This window comes from Dreissena polymorpha, chromosome 10, assembly GCF_020536995.1.
Source record: "Dreissena polymorpha isolate Duluth1 chromosome 10, UMN_Dpol_1.0, whole genome shotgun sequence".
NCBI lineage: Eukaryota > Metazoa > Mollusca > Bivalvia > Myida > Dreissenidae > Dreissena > Dreissena polymorpha.
In genome coordinates, this window is record NC_068364.1 from 28,732,881 (window position 1) to 28,754,954 (window position 22,074).

The 22,074-nt window shown below is 35.0% G+C and overlaps 2 protein-coding genes and 1 long non-coding RNA gene across 4 annotated transcripts in view; 2 read left to right on the forward strand and 1 right to left on the reverse strand.

Annotated features, from left to right (window-relative positions):
• The first annotated feature begins 203 nt into the window (after positions 1-203).
• On the forward strand, positions 204-12,935 carry LOC127847304 (tubulin polyglutamylase complex subunit 1-like). Of its 2 annotated transcripts, none has more exons than XM_052379151.1 (8): positions 204-315; positions 4,604-4,694; positions 7,020-7,150; positions 8,742-8,805; positions 9,066-9,181; positions 10,770-10,963; positions 11,607-11,690; positions 12,117-12,935. In XM_052379151.1, the coding sequence occupies exons 1-8, from the start codon at positions 246-248 to the stop codon at positions 12,132-12,134; spliced, it is 768 nt and encodes a 255-aa protein (XP_052235111.1). In that variant the 5' UTR covers positions 204-245; the 3' UTR covers positions 12,135-12,935. The 2 variants fall into 2 exon arrangements, with proteins under 2 accessions (XP_052235111.1, XP_052235110.1); XM_052379150.1 differs by having other exon boundaries at positions 12,574-12,935.
• LOC127847334 (uncharacterized) lies at positions 9,297-9,754 on the forward strand. Its single transcript, XR_008033933.1, has 3 exons — positions 9,297-9,313; positions 9,446-9,533; positions 9,710-9,754. It is a non-coding gene; the product is annotated as an uncharacterized LOC127847334 (long non-coding RNA).
• A 1,394-nt stretch (positions 12,936-14,329) lies between the features above and the next one.
• LOC127847284 (uncharacterized) overlaps positions 14,330-22,074 on the reverse strand; it is a 62,807-nt gene continuing 55,062 nt past the window's right edge. Inside the window, exon 24 of the mRNA XM_052379095.1 lies at positions 14,330-19,545. Coding sequence (XP_052235055.1) covers positions 19,129-19,545 — 417 coding nt within the window. The 3' untranslated portion in view covers positions 14,330-19,128. The remainder of the gene's footprint in view (positions 19,546-22,074) is intronic.

Consider the following 22,074-nt stretch of genomic DNA (forward strand, 5'->3'; position numbering starts at 1 on the left):
CAATTTAATGTTTGACGTTTACCTGTAATTACGTCTTGTTTAGCAACTCTTTTGACATGTGCTCGATAACATTCGTTAGTTTCCGTCATGTGGGAATGTCCGTGCGAGCGCACTCTGGATCAGCAGACGATTTATTTTACGGAGAAATCCGAGATAGCCGATGTATCACGATTGGTGCGAGCGTTGCAAACTGCGTTCGGATTTGTCCGGAACATTACGGAAACATATTTACCTTGTCGACGAAAATGACTGAACGAAGCAAAAAGATAAACTCGTCTGACGACATCCCCAAAGAGTCGGACAGGCAATTCTTAGGTGCAGTTTGTTTAATAGAGTTCACTTCTATTTTTTGTGAAATTATTCAAGTTAAAAAAATTGTTAAAATTCTTGTGAACAGAATTTTGAAAGTATTGACACGTATTTTCGCGATTGATTAAGCAATCTGACATCTTTCATTAACGCTCGATTGGTCATTGTCGGCTCGGGACTACTGAAATGTACGCCGAGAACTTTAAAGTATACTTAAATGCACCCGGGTACGGAAAAGATACTGAAACGTACCGGGAATCATACCGCTAAATTGGTAGTTGTCGTTTTTTTTATATATAAATTATGTTCATATCGTTTGATCCATCCATCCATCTATCTATCTATCTTTCAATACTGCCGAACAACCCTCGTCCCTCGCGGGTATTACTGGCAGATATGGCCACTGTCGAGTCCGTTTCCTGGGAAGAACCAATACTTGGTGTCTATGGAGTATGGAAGAGATAATGAGAACGCTCCCCGAGTAGGAATGGAACCCACGAACTCCCGATATATAGGCGGACACCTCATCCACTACACCACCACGAATGTATGTCAATATTCTGTAAACAGGCCTCTTTATTATCGAAACACCTGCTTAAAAAGCATTATGAGGAAGTTTTTTTTATAAGAGAGTTTTGTTTTGTATTCTATAGCGCGTTTTACGACATTGGATTTTAGGCGGGAATAAATCTCTGGTACAGTCTAAATTGGCTGGGTACATGTAAGTAACTTTTCCGTACCCGGGGTACTTGAATATACTTGAAGTAGTACCTTAGCCGATAATGACCAATTGAGCTTCATTTACCCTTTCCCACTTGGAGTCAAAGTGAAAATAGCTTTTGCAACCAGCATAAAACCAGATAAGCCTGCAAGTAACTCGCAGTCTGTTCAGGTTTATGCTGTTTGTTGCTCATCTGTATCTAAGGGTTTGAAAAAAAGGTTAGAAAGGTACATGTGTTTAATTAAATATAAATTTCTACGGGACTACAAAGGCTTCAAAATACGCATCTACGTGACTAAGGTTTAATAATACAAATACTAATACCAATAAGATAATGTTAATGTTTAACTTTCTACCAGCGACAAGTCCTGTTGTCTTATTTTTATAAGTAAATCATGTGATATTGCCCATTGTGATATTGCATATGTTGTGCAGATGCAATCATACAAGTGTCATTATAAACAAGAACATTTAATGGTTATTCGTGTATTTCACCAACTTTAATTAACTCTTTACCCCTTATAAACGCATTTTGACGCATTTGAAGTCCTTTAGAAAATCATATTAAATTAAAGTCCTTTCTTAATATATTAAAGTTTGAAAGGCTTGATTTCCAATCCTAAGATAATGATGAGCAGCAAACAGCATAAAACCTGAACAGACTGTGAGTTACTCGCAGGCTGTTCTGATTTTATACTATTCGCACATAGCCATTTTCACTTTGCTTCTGAGAGGGAAAGGTTTAATATTATTATATATTTACCTTGCTATGTCTTCCATTTCATGCTGTTTCAGTAAACTGTACAGTATGACAAACATAGTAAACAATAAATACATATGAATCTGATTATATTAATATAAACAGAACCACTAACATATAAATGAAACCATGTTTGTCTTATCCCATTTTCTAATGATAATCTTGTCAGATGTTTTAATTTGCGAGTAAACTGAATGCTAACAATTTGCAAACACTTGTTTCCATGACATATATCCACTGAGTAGATTACTAATCAAAATGTTGTTGGTATCTTAAACATTGTATGCATCGTTCGTTATCACATGCATTAATTTGAATATCAGTAATCCCTTCTAAATGTATGATCTCCATCTTTATTTGATCGTTATTTGCCATTTTTGCCGAGAGTCACAATTTATTTTCTGTATGATCCGCCATCTTGTTAAAATCATGAAAACGATAGTTGCACACATATCAATGTACTTTCGCATAATATGTCTATCTTATACGCGATTTGCATTTAATTTAATTAATAAACGGTACAGTAATTGTTTAAATAATTAATAATCTAAAAGACCATAACGATAAAGATACAACTTTTTTGTGTTGTTTAATTTTAATTACGCGTAGAAATACATGTTTTGATATACCTGTATCATGCATGAAATGCAAAATTTCCACGAGGATAACAGGGAGGTTTTCATTTCCAAAGTAATTGTCATCGATTTTATTGTGGACGAGTTAACATTATGGACCGTTAAGTGTGCAAGGTATAAGCCAGTGAAATTATCGATTGATATTGACACGGGGTTATTCATGCATGACTAATACACAACCGCGCGAATCTTCGCTGCTTGGGGCCATACTCTGATACTCGTCGGCTTAAAAGTTTGGTTAAGGGGCAAAAAAAAAAATTATATCATAAAGGGCGCATGGCGGCTTTTTCCTTTGAAAATGGCAGAGTGGTGCTTATTAAAGGTGGCATTGCGCAGCGCCAGGTAAAAAGGGCCTGGGAAAAACACTAGTAATACAATAGGTTCCTAACTTACCACCAAAGGTAGCACTTAGGCCAGAGAACTAATGTAACCTAGAAATTCTTCAGTGTTGATTCATATATATTTACCCATTATATTACTATTATCAGAAACTTGTAAGCGTTAGGGCTGTAACGAATACACTGGGTGACGAATACGATACATATCACGAATACAGGGTGGAAAATACGAATATTTATTCGCGAATATGAATTTCAATGAACAAAAGTAATACAGACAACTTGACATGACATATAGTATGAAGCTTTGAGTATTTGTCAATTTGAGTAATTGAGTATCATTGCATACTGAAAATATTAAATATAACACTGCAGATCCTTTGTGTGTATGTTTGAGAATCAAATCACTTGTATTTACTTAAATAAACATTAAACAACCATCAAAATATTTTTCAATTCAATGTCTTAAATATTCAACCAGTGCCTGCCATTTTTGTTAATAATCTCACTGTGTAACATAGTGGGTGGGGTAAACATGATGAAAAACGCTGGAAAAAGGAGAACATTTAAATATAGCTGTTTATTGTCTGAACCTTAATTTGTAAGGTAAGATAAGATGATTAAAATTTCAAACTCGAAACCAAGTTTTTTGTAATCGTCAAATATTCGGTTCGGGAGGGGGCGAATAACGAATACCATTCGTCCACAGCCGTATTCGAGTTATTTGAATATTCGAATGTATCGTTACAGCCCTAGTAAGCGTTAGTGGTACAATAATACCAGACATTTTCAGACCTACAGAAATGTAGGTTCACTCAGAGAGTAGATGGCAAAATCAACAAATATTGAATAAACGTATATAATTTCAAACTAATGTAAAATATACCAGTCATTGATGTTATATTGATTTAACCAGCATTATATTATTAACAATTGTTAACCAATTTACTTAAGTGAAATACATATAAAGATATTTAAATTTGTGAACGACAATAAGTAGAACGAACAGAGGAAACAAGGTTCTACTAAACCAGTATTATCTCTCTTTTTCCTTCCTTTTACTATGTATCTCTTCTTATTATTCCTAATTTATGTATGTAGTATTGTATACGTTATCTGTATTATCTCTTCTTACTTTATATACTCTGAATGTATACTTTTATATTGTACTTAATCTGTATCACATCTTGTATTTTTATATAATCTATCTTTCTATCCATCTCTATACTTTTGTATTAAGCGCCACTACACGTTGAGTAATTGTCAAGTTTGACTGGTCAACGCACCGATGTAGATGTAGATTAAGGAATACAGTAATAAAGATAAATTAAAGTAAATTTTGCTACCAGCCTGTTGGGTTAAACGTGCAATGTGTTATGCAGGTGTGCGTTGATTAGGCTGGCGATTCCAAGTTAACATATTTGCAGGCTGCATACATGTTTTTTGTTTTTTTAACTATGGATTGGGCTAAAATATAATAAACCCACTTATCTAACAAAGATTGGAAACAGGGTTACTTACTATAACAAGTGTTTTTATTTGAATGAATCAATGATTGGTGGATAAAATGTGTCAGTGCTGCTGTACATAGGATTATATAAGTTCTTCCAAAGTTGTGGTGATTTGGATTGTGATAACACATATGAATAAAGATGGTCTAATATAAATGTTTATTGTAAAGACATTAATAAAATATTCCCTTCAATGGTGTTTCATGAGTAAATGGTGTACCTTTCATGGTGTTATACAGTGGTCATAAACAACAAACACTTCAGTTTAGTAAATGCTTATTATTTGGTACAAAGATGATGGATTGTTCTTTTTGTTTTGCAAATATCAGAGAAGAGCAATGTTGGTGCATTGATGCGAGACGCTCTCAGCAAAATCATTGCAAACAGACCAGAGGATCCTATATCATTTCTTGCTGACTAGTAAGTTAGCCTTCAACAGCTTTTAGTATTAAATTAAGCTGCCTAACACATAGTTTGTATGTTTTGTATTTACATTTTGTCTAGTTTTTATTTCAATATATTTAAGATAACTTTTCTTGTTTTTAGCCCAACTGAGCACAAATTGCCCATTATTTTCTATATTGAAGTTAGGTGAGCTCTTCGCCATCATGGCCCTCATGTTATAAAATAACCTGTGGTTCGCCACCATGGCCCTCTTGTTATCAAATAATCTGTGGTCTCTGATAATAGGGCTTTAAATGGCACCTTTTTGACACAATCCTTATTTGTCATGTATTCTTGCATTGACTTCTTTAAATACTTTTTAAACAAAATAGTGAAAAAAACTTTAATTTTTATTGACATAAGAATATAAAAACATAATAAGAAATAATTATTAAAAGAAAAAAATAATGGAAAAGAAGAGTAGACCCACAATTGGAAAACATTATTTTTTGGCAAAATCAAGAACTTTGATTGTTTATTCATTTGAATACCAATTGAACTTTTTAATATGAAAGGGAAAAAACCCTCTTAATACAGAGTAACTATTAAATTAATAGCAAGTACAATGTAATCTTCTTTTGTGTGAGTGATATGAAATAGCCTAAGGGCAGATTTGCTTAATTGCCAATATCAGAGACATAACACTGCATGCATTTTATTACCAACTAAGAGGCCAGATTTATAACCCTAGAATACACAAGAGGTCTGTTTGTCCATCTGCTTATCAAATAGATATATCAATAGATAAGTGAAATGCTATGGTACCTACAATAGTAATAATACTTTACTAACAGATGTGATACACTGAGATAAAGATATTGCCTTAGTCCTTATGTATTTGAGGCTGTTTCCATAAATAATAAAGAAGTAACTTTTTACAGCTTTAAAGATTTTGTTTACAATAAAAACAGAAAAAAGTTTATAAATTACAGAATAATTATTGATTTAATATAAAATGGCTTCTTTGTAATGTTTAAATGCTACAATTTTCAATCGACCAGTATTGACCAGTAAAGACCAGTGATGACCAGTATTGACCGGTTTTAACCGGGTATTGACCGCCGGCCCGGTCAATACTCAATTGACCGGTCAATATGCCAACCCTGCTTCGCCATCATGGCCCTCTTGTTATCAACTAACCTGTGGTCTTCGCCACCATGGCTCTCTTGTTATCAAATAACCTGTGGTCTTCGCCATCATGGCTCTCTTGTTATCAAATAACCTGTGGTCTTCGCCATCATGGCTCTCTTGTTATCAACTAACCTGTGGTCTTCGCCACCATGGCTCTCTTGTTTTAAAATAACCTGTGGTCTTCGCCATCATGGCTCTCTTGTTATCAAATAACCTGTGGTCTTCGCCATCATGGCTCTCTTGTTATAAAATAACCTGTGGTCTTCGCCATCATGGCTCTCTTGTTATAAAATAACCTGTGGTCTTCGCCATCATGGCTCTCTTGTTTTAAAATAACCTGTGGTCTTTGCCATCATGGCTCTCTTGTTATAAAATAACCTGTGGTCTTCGCCATCATGGCTCTCTTGTTATAAAATAACCTGTGGTCTTAGCCATCATGGCCCTCTTAAAATAACCTGTGGTCTTCGCCATCATGGCTCTCTTGTTATAAAATAACCTGTGGTCTTCGCCATCATGGCCCTCTTGTTATCAAATAACCTGTGGTCTTCGCCATCATGGCCCTCTTGTTATCAAATAACCTGTGGTCTTCGCCATCATGGCCCTCTTGTTATCAAATAACCTGTGATCTTGGCCATCATGGCCCTCTTGTTATAAAATAACCTGTGGTCTTCGCCATCATGGCTCTCTTGTTATAAAATAACCTGTGGTCTTCGCCATCATGGCTCTCTTGATATAAAATAACCTGTGGTCTTTGCCATCATGGCCCTCTTAAAATAACCTGTGGTCTTCGCCATCATGGCCCTCTTGTTATAAAATAACCTGTGGTCTTCGCCATCATGGCCCTCTTGTTATCAAATAACCTGTGGTCTTCGCCATCATGGCCCTCTTGTTATAAAATAACCTGTGGTCTTCGCCATCATGGCCCTCTTGTTATAAAATAACCTTTGGGCTCTTATGTAATTCTATTCCACAATATTATTCACAACCAAACCAAAACTAATAATATTTCTGCAATTTTTTGCTGTTTTGATTCCATTGAAGACTGTTCTTAATATTTCTGCATTTGTTTGAAGTTTTATTCCATAGAAGACGGCTCATAATATTTCTTTATTTTTTGGCAGTTTTGATTCCATTTAAGACAGCTCATAATATTTCTGTATTTTTTTACAGTTTTGATTCGATTGAAGAAAGCTCGAGCCAGGTTCAGAAAGCAGACCAGATCCTAAAGTTGACACACTACAGTCGCCCAATGTTTGAGTCTAATGTCCGAATGGCCTATGACGCTCTCGCTGGACACAGAGGTAAAGTTATAATATAAATACTATAATATCCTAATTATTTGTGGGACATCAATTTTCCATAGGTTTTTTTGTTAGACCGATCCTCAAATTTAAGATTGTAATGAATAATTATGTCCAATATTTTATTTTATGCTTTCCAGTGGTTTATAGAGAAATATCAGTGAAATAAAATTGGTATTCCACTGTTTTAAACAGTGAAAAATAACAGTGACAAATATCGATATTTTTCACCGTTTTACTGTGAAATTACGTCATTTTTTTCGACGAAATTACGTCATTAATCCAGGGAAACTATTCTGTTAAACCCATTTACAATGTAGATAAACGGTCAAAAAAGCATAAAATAAAAAGAAAATTTGTTGGATTCGATGGAATATCACTTTTTATTTCACTCGTGATCATAGAAAATATATATTTTCACTCGTGGCTTCGCCACTCATGAAAATATTGTTTTCTATGATCACTTGTGAAATAAATTCGATATTCCACCGAATCCAACAAATATCCTCTATTAATTTGTTTAAAGACTGAATTGATGTAAGCATGAAGGACATCAATATCCAGTATAATCCATGCACACATCCTGGGTCTGTTTTGCAACCCAGATAAGTCCAGATACATCACAAAGGGGAGTACATTATACTTTGTACTTAACTGACATTTCCTGTAAAACGCTAATGCAGTCAATCTGTATTGATAGCATGATGGTAGAATAGTAAGGATAAGCGCTAATTGCGAACAACATCATCAGTGATTATTTTACCTGCGAGTGCTGCGTCCTGGACTTACAAAAACTTCTGGGGATGCAAAGTTTCAAATTATGTGATTCCCAAAAATGCATTGAAATTTCTCAAAAAATAATATCGTTTAGTATTTGGACTCATTGTTTCATTTTGGGGACTCATAGATTTGCAAGTTATCGAGTCCCAGGACTCAGATGAGAAAATTTGTAAAAATATCACTGCATCATGTATGTCTGTATTGCTGTAACCCCAGTCAAAGTTAAGCTATCACTGCATCATGTATGTCTGTATTGCTGTAACCCCAGTCAAAGTTAAGCTATCACTGCATCATGTATGTCTGTATTGCTGTAACCCCAGTCAAAGTTAAGCTATCACTGCATCATGTATGTCTGTATTGCTGTAACCCCAGTCAAAGTTAAGCTATCCTGAGCATTACGCTTTGTAAAGGCTTATAGTTCAACGTGGCCATCTGTCACCTGCCGGTAATTGTAACACAATATTGCAGATAAATGGTTCAATGTGACAGTTACACGTGTTTCTTTAGCTTTATTTTGAATGTCTGATTTCTAAATGCTACGTATATTCATGGTCATTATGAGCCTCGTTCTGGACAAGCTGGGTGTAATGTATGCGCAGAAAGTGTCCTCACAGATAAGCCTCTGCAGATTCTTTCTGTTATACAGGATTTTTGCTAAAAAGAGAACTTATTTTAGGAAAAAATACCCTAAAAGAGTAAAGTGTAATCTGTGACCAAATGCAAAGGTTAATCTGACATAACACTTTACTGGCATGGATTAAGCGGGTTTTCCCAGAGTGAGGATCATTTGTTGATTTCATTGAATTTTCAGTGAGCAAAGGTGTACATGGTGTTGATGGAAATGTTTTCGTTGAATTACTTCAGGCATTATGCAGGTAAGCTGCTTTTTTGTCAATTTTAGGTTTTTATTTTGAACCTTTAGTGTTAAATGTTTGAGGCCAATAATGGTTTTTATCATTTCACAAAGACTGTACTACTTTATTATCAAAAACTATTTCATAAACTAATATTAGTTTCATATATAGAAATAGATTTAATGATTTTTTTAAATTAAAAAATCTGTGGGGATGATCATTTAATTTGTATTAAATAACTTTTTTTGGTAAATGTAACAGTCAGTAACAACTGTTAACAGAGACCTCCCTGAACCAGTTACCCAGAAACTGCTACAGAAGATGGAATGTCGACCCTACGAGGCCATTCACTATGACGTGTTCAGATCTGGGGTGTTCACAAGTTGTGTGCTATTAGGTATGTGTTCAGATCTGGGGTGTTCACAAGTTGTGTGATTCTAGGTATGTGTTCAGATCTGGGGTGTTCACAAGTTGTGTGCTATTAGGTATGTGTTCAGATCTGGGGTGTTCACAAGCTGTGTGCTTGTAGGTATGTGTTCAGATCTGGGGTGTTCACAAGCTGTGTGATTCTAGGTATGTGTTCAGATCTGGGGTGTTCACAAGTTGTGTGATTCTAGGTATGTGTTCAGATCTGGGGTGTTCACAAGTTGTGTGCTATTAGGTATGTGTTCAGATCTGGGGTGTTCACAAGCTGTGTGCTTCTAGGTATGTGTTCAGATCTGGGGTGGTCACAAGCTGTGTGATTCTAGGTATGTGTTCAGATCTAGGGTGTTCACAAGCTGTGTGCTATTAGGTATGTGTTCAGATCTGGGGTGTTCACAAGCTGTGTGCTTCTAGGTATGTGTTCACATCTTGGGTGTTCACAAGCTGTGTGCTTCTAGGTATGTGTTCAGATCTGGGGTGGTCACAAGCTCTGTGATTCTAGGTATGTGTTCAGATCTGGGGTGTTCACAAGCTGTGTGATTCTAGGTTTTTATGCCCCCAAAGGAAGGCATATAGTGATCGCACTGTCCGTCTGCCTGTCTGTCTGTCCGTCACACTTTGCGTTTAGGTTTTGAAAAATGCTCATAACTTCTATGTGGCTTCGTATGTAACCTTCATATTTGGTATGCATGTGTATATGGACAAGGTCTTTCCATACACACACAAATTTTGACTCCTTCGACCTTGACCTTGAACTTAGGGTCCGGGTTTTGGTTTCGAAAAGTGCGTTAAGGTTTTGAAAAATGCTCATAATTTCTATCAAAGCGTTTATCGGAGGCATATGTCATCCTATGGAGACAGCTCTTTTTTTTAATGCCCCCGGATCAAAGATAGGGGGCATATTGTTTTTGGCCTGTCTGTCTTCATTCGTTCATTGTGTGTGTCCCAAAACTTTAACCTTGGTTAAAGTTTTGCAATAGCTTTTGCATTATTGAAGAGAGCAAATTGATATTTGGCATGCGTGTGTATCTCATGGAGCTGCACATTTTGAGTTGTGAAAGGTCAAGGTCATCCTTCAAGGTCAAAGGTCAAATATATGGCTTCAAAGCGGCGCAATAGGGGGGCATTGTGTTTCTAACAAACACATCTCTTGTTTATTGTTGAAGCTGAATGAGGGGACAAGCAACAATGAACTGTATTTGCCACAAGGCATTGTAGCTGGCCATCTCTGCTGCACTAAATAAATCCCTGTATATTGCATTTGCATGTTTTGTTATGCACAAATATTCTCCCTTGCTGTGTATACAACCAGTTATATCATAAGTGATTGTCTCTTAGTTTTCTTGGTCCAGTACATCTAAGGAAAAGCACCACATCCTCATCTATGTAGGGTACTATGTCCCTGTTTACATTAATTGAAAGTCGATAGCTAGATGTCAATTTTTGCTTATTTGACCGGCAATATCCATTAAGCATATATTTGTTTGTTATTTCTAGGTTCTATATTCTATAATTTCTATAATTTCAACATTGTCATTATTCCTTTGCAAATGCCACCAAAGATTATGTCAAGCTGGCAGAGTTGCTCTTCCAATCTCTCGACATACAGCAGTCAGGAAAGGCAAACAAGTCGCTGTGTGACGTCGTTGTAGAACAGCTCAACACCTCGCTGGGAAGCACGCGAACGGATGCTCGCAGGATTCTGGAAAGCGGGTACAATCTTGGGGTCGATGGATTGTACTTGGCATTAGAGAGGGTAAGTTTGAGTCGCCTTCTAGGAAAATGGGGCTTAATGCATGGGTTAAGGGTCATCCCTGATAAGCATGTGGCATCTGTACAGGCTAATCAGGGTAGATACTATGAGATTTTTTGTGTAAAGGACATTTTTCAAGCGAAAAACCCTGCTGAACGCTGCTCATTTTGTTTGTATGGATTTTTTCAGCAGTATTTCAGTCACATTGCAGTGGTCAGTTAATTACTTTTCCTGGGTAAGCTACAAGTTAATGGGCCAAACTGGGAATTGAGTCTGAAGTTTTCAGGATTTAAGTCAAGGCTGAGCAGTGCAACCTGCCTGTTACTACAGCGTCAGACAGTTTGGAATCTTTTAAGTAGGGAAATAAGTTTTGTACGATCTTTCGCCAAAACTTTACGGGTTGTCCAGTGCACTTTTATATCTATATTTCAATATGATTTAATTTTGACCAATAAGTGTGATAAAGTGTAATAGAATATAAACCATATATATATATATGTATTATTATCTATGATGGTGACTATCTGTGATATTTCTGAATTGTTTATAACTGTTCATATGGATTGTAGTATTATGTTATGTGAACAAATAAAATTATTATTATTATTAACTGAAATGTTTTGTACAGCTTTATTTTATATTTCAGGCGATGTCACGCACAAGTCGAAATGCTTCTCTTCAGACATGTGATCAGTTTGTAACCGAGATCTGCGATTGCTTTCTATCAAAGGTAATTTTAATTAATTTCACTTCTCAATTTAACTTTATGATTGTTTAATATAATTTGCATAACAATTGTTTCATGTCATTGACGTTAAAGAGAAATTTAGGCATATTTTACAATTGACAAATGTCAGACTCACTGGCTTTAAAGTAACAAATTCTTTTCAACTGGCTTAAATCTTAAATGATTAATAAAGCTAAAGCAATACCAAGACTGTACATGTGCAAGACTGTGAATAAGTAATAAAGTATCTAACAATCATAGTAGGGGTGCTCTTGGAAAACAGGTCTAAATGCACATGCATAAAGTGTGGTCTCAGATTAGCCTGTGCAGTCGCATTTTCAGTGTTCTAGGTGATTTACTGTGAAATTGGTTTCTGGTAAATGTTATAAATATTTTTATCTTATGTTTGCTATCTTATATTTGCTTCAGGTGAAGAAATTTGGGTGAAAAGCTACCGTGCACACTTAAACCTGAACTTCATTTGATGTGTGCCATGTTATTGACATTTTCCAACTGGACTATACCTTCCCAATTATACACATAATTGTGTTACACACGAAATACTGCACAACCATTTATATTCGTCCGCAAAAAGTTTCGTGATTTTTCACAACTGACATTTTGGTTTATAAGTAAATGGGTAGATTCCAGATTTTGGAGAAAAAAGGATTTTGCGTCAGTCATTTTCTGATGAGTTTGTGTCAATTCTCTGGTCCACCCAAGAAATGAACAAGAATTAGTGTCCCAAAAGTAGTAATGATTTTACTGTGCACTTCCACTGCTTAATTGTCCATGTAAAAATGAATTCAACGTGCAATGTGCTTACTACAAGAAACATGGAAATCTGTGTAGTTTTTGTAATCATTTTTGTGATTAACTCTTTCAGTGCTGGAACCGAATTTTGAAGGCCTTTGCAAACAGATTGGATCCAGATGAGACGCCACAGAACGTGGCGTCTCATCAGGATCCAAACTGTTTGTTATTCTGATAGTATTCTTTTTCCCAGCATGCAAAGGGTTAAGGTGTCAGCAAGGAAAACCATTGCTGAGAAAGCTTCTGGCATTTTCTGTCTAAACAATAAATGTACCACATAAGTACTATGTAAGCATTAAGCTGAAAAGGCAGGAGTACAAGAGACCTGTTTTGTTGTGTACAGCCTTGTTATGAATAGTAAATGCTCAAATTGTGTTTAAATCATGTTTGTCTTAATGTGTGATATTTGAACAAAATGTGTAAACGAGAAATAGTTTTGTTGTTGTTTGCTATCTGTATTAAGTGGAGTGAATGCAGTCATTCTCTTAAACCCCTAAATAATACACATTATATCATAGCATTTAATGCCTGTCTGAATCAACTTCCAAAATCTGATAGCATTTCTAGAAGACATCATACAAGTTGCGTTGTGTGAAAATGGGGTTTAATGCACAGATGGTTAGCGTGTGGCTATGGTATTTATTAGTGAAAACATCATTTTGAATGATAAATAATCAAATTATAATGAAAAATAAACTTTTCTGAAGAAAAAAAAGTTTCACTATCAAATTATAATAACAAGGTATTCAACTCAAAATTACCCGAAAATGGGGTGCATCGTTTTGAACAGCCATAACTTAATCAATTGTGCAGCGATTTTCACGAACTTGGTCTTTTTCAACGCAGAAATGAATTTCCTTTTTGGAAATGTACATATCTTGCAAGATTTTTACAAATGCTGGGTAAAATTTTAAGAAATAACACAATACACAACTCGCGTGACCTACTCGTTGTCGATCAGACCCGATCTAAGACTGAAATCTTCATGGAGTAAAGGGCATTTTCCCTGCAATGTTCACGGACCTCGATACCATAATTCAATAAAAGGTATGAAAAAAATCTTACACTTTTTGCTGTTACATTATGCATCAAAACTAACTGCCCAGTGCCGTTTAAAACCATTGTATACATACATTTCAACAGGCTGACATTTTCAACACACGAGTGATTTCATTGGTCCTATGCGAAGGTGTGTCTTCACACCTGAAGATTTCATTCATTAATCAGGTGCATAGAGTGTTGTCTCAGATAATCCTGCGCAGTCCGCACATGCTAATCAAGGACAACAATGTCTGCTTTTATGCAATATCTCAAATGAAAATCCAGTTAACATGGAAAGTGTTGTCCCTGATTAGCCTGCACAGGCTGCTCTATGATGACACTTTACACAGATGCATTAAGTCCAGTTTTGGCAGAATGAGGCTTAGTACAGATGAATCTCTTTACACTAGATTCCCGCTGAGGAACATATATAAGGAAGGCAATCAGTACCTCTTGATGTAACTTCCTGCCATGTCAGAACTGTAACAGTGTGAACGCATACGGTAAGTTTAAACCTATTTATTTTAGCTCTATTATATCAAACTCCCAAGGCTTATTGAAATGCTCTTGAGTCCATTTCCTGGGTAGAACCAGTACTTGGTTTCTTTTAGAGAGATCTAAAGAACACTCCCACAGTTCCCAACAACCCATGACCTCCCAGTTGCTAGGCGCACACCGTAACCAATACGCCACTGTGACCTCATTTCAAACTATTGACCTCTGGCTCAAGAGACAAAATCACAAACCGATAAGCCACAGTGAAGGAACAAACTAATAAACAAATCTAGGTGCAAGATCCTTTATTTGCTGAACAAAAACATCCATACATGAGCATGTATCATTGAATGGGGCCATTGGCATGCATACATGACCCTTGTCATGTGAAAATGGGTATTGAGCCATATGCATTATGCAAAAAATGGGTCTTATGTCATACACATCCACTCAGTCTTGTCAGGAGCTACCCTGTCTAATTAGACCCATGAACCTTGCAAGACTTAATTGTGAACAGTGTAGCTCCTGACAAGACTGCAGGCTGGTCTGGAGCTACACTGGCTGCATATGACATAAGACCCATTTTCGCATGATGTGGCTCATATTTTTTTTAACAACGGCGACATTAAGCAGCATAGCAAACATTTTGAATAGTTTTCAAATATTAACCTTACACTGACCTTTTTGCTTGAATATGTTAAATTACCATTGTGATGAAAGTACCAGTAATAGTTACAGTTAAGACCATGACATCGTGAATATTTGTCATAGACGTTTTGAATAAATTAATAAATGGTTAGTATTTGAGTTTAATGGTTCAATAAATTGGATTACAAAAAAGAAGGATGTATCATGCAATCATAAAGCATATTTCTGTGTCCACTTATGAGAAAAGGAAATGTATAATGGTAAATAAATAGATTAACTTTTGTACATATAGCACTTTCTTTGCTGCGAGGTCGCTTCTACCTTTCGGTTCTCAAACGACATTAATATCTTAACAGTTAATGATACAAGTATCAACCGATCATGTATGCAAGAAAATGTGGACACTCATTACTAAATCAATCATTTAATACACTTTTACGCTTTAAAGGTGACAAGATAGAATACATTTTACAAGTCATCAATAATAAGTACTTGTCTTAAACTGGATCACTTCAAAGAACTTCACAAGATTAAACCAACATTAAATTTGTTGAAACTGGGGCAATTTGAATTTCTTTTACGACGCTAATACTTCTTTTTTAATTCTAAATTTATATACATTTCTGATGGTCAAGTTGGGAATGGAACAGAGGGCATGTTTGTGTATTGCTATGTAATGTATCACTAAGTATGCAAGGTAATAAATACCATATGCCATAAAATAAAAGTTAGCCAATCATAATAAATGTACATGTGTATTTCCGATTTCCAAAAATGTTTTTAATCAAGTTTTCACACAGCCTCAAGTGAACATTTCTCAACAGTATAGATTTAGAACGTTCATGTAGCATATTTCTAGATTCTAAAGATGATGCCACAACAAATAACTATCGCAGGTATTGGGGTGAATTTATTATTAAATCACGACTTAAGTTTACATGTTAGAAAGCAACAACATGCCAGTATACTTTAAATAAGAGAGCTTCTACCACCCAAATTGATCGCCTGAATACAGGCACAGGGAACTTCAATGTTATATGGGCATACAAATATATGGTATTCAAGCAAAACAAACAAGGGAGACTTTTTAATGATAAAAGCATTCTTCATGTACACAAAAAAATCAATATTTGTGCGACAGAAAGAGATAAAACCTCAATCTCTCGACATAAAACAAGACAATTGTTAATTGAAGATATTTTATCTTGCAGAAGGATACATGGAGATAAACACAAATGGAAACTTATGTATACATAAACTTGACCAAAAATAACAAATATAAAATAATAAAGGTACAACAAATAAACAGAACTAATAAACAAGAGGGCCATAGGCCATTAGGTGCTCACCTGAGACCAGATGGAACTAAACTATTCTGAGAAGGTGGAGGTCAGTATATTTAAAGTACTTGACAAAATCAAAAATTATAGGAACATTATTTTGAAAAAGTTTTGATAATTTAAAATATGTCCAAAACAGAACATAATATCTACATGTTTTAACCTTATAACTTTAAATTTAATTACCGACAACTCTACTGTAATAAGCCAGTTAGCTAGTAGCTGGTTGTCTCTCCTGCAGAAGATGCAAGGTAAATGTTGACTGCACACTACGCAAAATACACAACTGACAAACGGCAATTACAAAAGCTCACCTTGAGCACGTTGTGCTCGAATGAGCTAAAAGGAAACTGAAAAACTTCTAGAATGATAACCCTTTGCCCAAATATTGTCCAAACCATTAGACTTTGTACATATTATTTCTAACAAATAAAATATTACCAACATAAATTAAAATTTGAATTAATTGCACTTCTTACAAACTAAATAATTTGTCAGTCAGAGAATTAACTAAATTTGAAGTGATGCCCTTTTAAAATTGTCTTATTTTGGAGCCTGGGATTTTAAGTGAGAAAGCATTAGAATCTATTGACCACCATCATACATGTATTCAAAACAGAACAATTTCAGTAACTTCACAAAAATAGGATCAGTGTTTTAATCCACAATCATTCAGAATGCTTAAAGAATCATAACACTTGAAAATTCTGTTTTATATGCAACGCAACTAAGTGTTTGGTAAATTTAGCGTTAAAAACATCAAATGAAGAAAACAACAACCACAAGTGATAAGCATTTGTGTAGGATAAGTATGCAACAGAATGGGGAAAAATGGAAATACAACTCATATGACAATTAGATAACTATAATAATAAACAGGCATCTTATGCAATATCAATAGACTTATAAATGTTAGGTTAAGCAACTCACATATAACGAGAGCACATCACAAATTGTATTGAATAATTTTTGTTTGTTCCTTAGTGAAGCCATGCAAAATGACCAAGTCTCATTTGAAAGCATAAGGATAATGCAGCAACATTCAAAATTTAATTCAGGGTTATGTTTATAACAACACCAGAAATGTAATGAACATTACCGATGTAAATACATGTACATAAAAGATCACAAGCAATTTTTTTAGAGTTAATGAAATAACAAATGCTTACATCTTTCACACAAGAGTTAATGAAATAACAAATGCTTACATCTTTCACACAGGAGTTATTGAAATAACAAATGCTTACATCTTTCACACTATCTTACTCACAAGCTATACCTCTCTCTCTGAAATTATTATCATTTCTATGTCACTTCAAAAACCTCCAAAAAAGCTTAATGACACAATTCTTTAGTTCATTGACAGGCTTTGTTTTTCTCAATTGATTCTTCTTTCTCCTTATCGATTATCTTTTCTATTAATCCATTATCCTTTTTCACTACTGATTATATTTTCTCTTAATTCCTTAACCTTTCACCTTATTATCTTTCGTCTCAATTCCTTAACCTTTTATCTTATTATTGTTCATCTTATTTCCTTATCCTTTCTCCATATTGATTATCGTTTGTAGACCTGATTCTTTATCCTTTATACTTATTGTTATCTTTTCTCTCAATTCCTTATACTTATTATCTTTTCTCTTAATTCCTTATGCTTTCTCCCTATTGATTATACTTTCTCTACAATGTTTATCCTTTCTCTCAATTCTTATCCATCCTCTCTTTCCACCCTCTCTCTCGCCTGAAAGACGGCAGCTTGAAAACTTTTCTGTTAACGTTACATGGCATAAAAAAATCAAATACAATCCAGTTATTCAGAAAAGAAACAAAACGCAATAAAAATTGTATAATGAAAAGCAATTTAGTGTTTCTGTATGAATAGTGTGCAAATATATTTAGATATATACACTTATAGTGTGCTTCAAAGCTGTGTTTTACAGTTTAACCCCCATACTCAAAGTCATTTGTGTTTGCTTTAAGAACAGTAAACTATATTTATTAAAGTTGGAATATCAATAACCAAGCTATAAGAATCAGGCTAATATCAGTGTAGTAACTAGATGTCTGAAGCGGTACAACAGTGATGTTATTTTCAGACATGCATGTCATAGATTGTATTGATATTCTTACTGTAGCCAATAAACAACTAAAACTGAGATAAAAATAATTCCATTATATAATTCTCTAGGAGGATTTGGAAAAAGTAAAAAAATACAAAACATTTATATATTTTATACTTCTAAAACGAGACTGAATATTTTCTCAAATGTATCTAAACTAACTGAAGTTGGTGAAACATTAAAGAGGTATGTACTAGGTCCAATCATAAAAATATTAATAATTAGAAATGTTGAAAACCTCAATAGATGATTTTTTAACAGTGTTTAAACTATGTCTGTTACTCATGCAAACACTGTCCCTGAAAGTTCCGAGCATCAAAAAAGCTGACTGACTTATTGACACAACTATCAGAGACAAGTGTTTCAATTGAAAACAGAACAAATAATGTTGGAATTTTCTAACTTAATAAAAAAATTAATTAGCCTTACACGTTCTGACTTTTTAACATAAACTTTTTTAATTATAAATATTTGACAAAATGTTTTATAGTTTAAAAAACATTTTTTTTTAATTATTAAATTAATGTTGTATCAATGAAATGAATTCCTAAGATATTTATGTGTATCATCCATTTATTATAGTTTTCTTTTTAAGATTATTTATAATTAAAAAAGCAATACTTGGTAATGTTGCAGGCAGAAAACAACAATACCTATTCTTATTAACAGAAAATGAACTGGTAACAATATAAAGTACTTTTTAGCACACTTATTAAGCATGAAATTCAAATCCACATTTTTGTCCACTTCTACCACTTGGATTATATATTAAAAGACTTCAGATTTTATATCCAAAAAAAAGAAAACCTTTTAAGACAAGAATATAAACATATAATATATATCATAAACTGCATAAAATACATGTACAATTAATTACCAAATCAATAAAAACACGAAACAATATCAATAATAGTCAACAACAGACAACGTTCTATAAAATTTTCCAATCACACCAGTATCACATTTCAAGTATTTCCCCACCGACTACTGTGACCAATCCTTGTTCTTCAAGGTCAGAAGCTCCTGCACAACTTTCTGAATGTTGTTGTCGAACTTTACAAGCAGACGCTGATTCAGAGCTGTGTCGAAGAACCCCATCTCCATCAGCCGAGCCATCGGTCCGTCTGCAGGCGGGGGAATCCATTGTTTCTGGGGGGCAGCAGCCTGGTTTTCTTTCGGTGGCTTCCATTCCGATTTTGGGGGTTTGTATTCGGGTTTAGCCGGTTTCCAGTCTGATTTCGGCGGCTTAAAATCCTGCTTAGGCGGGGTCCAATCAGACTTTTTAGGGACATAACCGGATTCGTCCGGAGCGGCATATTGGGTCCCAGCAGGTTTCCAGCCCTTCGGTTGTTGCTTTGAACTTTCCTCAGATTTCTTTGCCATCTCTTGTTTATTGGCCTCCTTTGAAAAAGTAAGAAGTATGAAATGAGCCTTGTGCTGAGAAAACTGTGTATGTGAAAACTTAATGTATGTGCATAAAGTGTCATCCCAGATAAGCCTGTGCAGTCCACACTTGATTCTCAGTTGGAAGAGATGTCATTTAACCGAAAAATTCCACAAAAGTGGAAAGTGCCGTCCCTGATAAGCCACAGCAGACTGCACAGGGTAATCTAGGACCACATTTTATCCACATGCATTAAGCTCAGTTTCCAGAGAACGTGGCTCATAAAACAAGGGCTGATTTCCTGTTTTATGTTTCTATACAAAATTACAAAATACTTCACTTTTAACTAAGCTCAAGTGGAAAAGTTAGCTATTTGCAAAACTACTGTCAAAAAATTAACGGCAAGGCAATACACATTTGTATCATTTGTTAGAGCATTTAGCACAAATCAGAAAACAGTTGCCTTAAATAAGATATAACAATAAATTTATATCTGGTTTAATAACTTATGACAATTTAATGAAAATGAAAAAACAACCGTGAAATTAAGCCTCGTCAATCCAGGATTGTGTAGTTGGCCAATTGTTTATATATCAGTGGTAAATAATAACCACATGGTTGTATAATTAAGCCTGGTTCTGGGAAAACTGGGCTTAATGCATATGCATAAAGTATCATCCCAGATTAATCTACAAGTCCACGCAAACTAATAAGGGATGACACTGCTTCATGCATATGCATAAAGTATTATCCCAGATTAATCTACAAGTCCACACAAACTAATAAGGGACGACACTGCTTCATGCATATGCATAAAGTATTATCCCAGATTAATCTACAAGTCCACACAAACTAATAAGGGACGACACTGCTTCATGCATATGCATAAAGTATTATCCCAGATTAACCTACAAGTCCACACAAACTAATAAGGGACGACACTGCTTCATGCATATGCATAAAGTATTATCCCAGATTAATCTACAAGTCCACGCAAACTAATAAGGGATGACACTACTTCATGCATATGCATAAAGTATTATCCCAGATTAATCTACAAGTCAACGCAAACTAATAAGGGACGACACTGCTTCATGCATATGCATAAAGTATTATCCCAGATTAATCTACAAGTCCACGCAAACTAATAAGGGACGACACTGCTTCATGCATATGCATAAAGTATTATCCCAGATTAATCTACAAGTCCACGCAAACTAATAAGGGACGACACTGCTTCATGCATATGCATAAAGTATTATCCCAGATTAATCTACAAGTCCAAGCAAACTAATAAGGGATGACACTACTTCATGCATATGCATAAAGTATCATTCCAGATTAACCTACAAGTCCATGCAAACTAATAAGGGACGACACTGCTTCATGCATATGCATAAAGTATTATCCCAGATTAATATACAAGTCCAAGCAAACTAATAAGGGACGACACTGCTTCATGCATATGCATAAAGTATTATCCCAGATTAATATACAAGTCCAAGCAAACTAATAAGGGACGACACTGCTTCATGCATATGCATAAAGTATTATCCCAGATTAATATACAAGTCCAAGCAAACTAATAAGGGACGACACTGCTTCATGCATATGCATAAAGTATTATTCCAGATTAACCTACAAGTCCACACAAACTAATAAGGGACGACACTTTCACATTTTATGGAATATCTTGTTTAAACGAGGTCTCTTGTTAATGAAAATCAAGTCTAGACGAAAAGTGTCGAAAAGTGGACTACACAGGCTAATCTGAGACAACACTTTACGCATATGCATTAGGCCCAGTTTTCCAGAAATTGGGCTAAATAAATCAAATAAATTCCCTGTAAATCAGAAGACAAACAATCAGAAAGGCACAGCAAACGGGTAAACCACACTCCTATATGGTTGATGCTATAAGGGCCTATATGGTTGATGGTAAAAGGGTAACACAAACCAATTTGAAAAGGCACCTTTAAAAAAAACAATGTTTAATCCTCTGACCTTAGACCTAAAGAAACTATACAGTTCTTAGCAGGCAGTGTGCACTAGGTGTCACAAAAGACTTATAAGGAACAAAAAATGTGTTTGTCAGAAACACTATGTCCCCTTCGGTGCCTGTTTGATTTTTTATAACTTCCCTGGGATTTGTTTTTTTGACTTTTGACCTTGAAGGATGACCTTGAACTTATACCACTCAAAAGGTGCAGCTCCGTGAAATACGCATGCATGCCAAATATGAAGTTGCTATTTTCAATATTGCAAAAGTTATGGCAAAATGTTCAAGTTTGACGCAAACAAACAAACCAACAAAATAACAAAGCAACAAACCAACTGACAGGGCAAAAACAATATGTCCCCCATTATAGTGGTAGGGACATAAAAATTACCACAACACCTGACAGACATGTTGTTTGAAATAAACCACATGTTAGGAGCAAGTTTCATGATGTGTGGGTAAAAAACATGACTTCTTGAGTTTTCAAATTGTTTTACTAAAGCAGTATAAAGAAAACTTCCCTGTTTCATGGAGACCATGTAGAGAA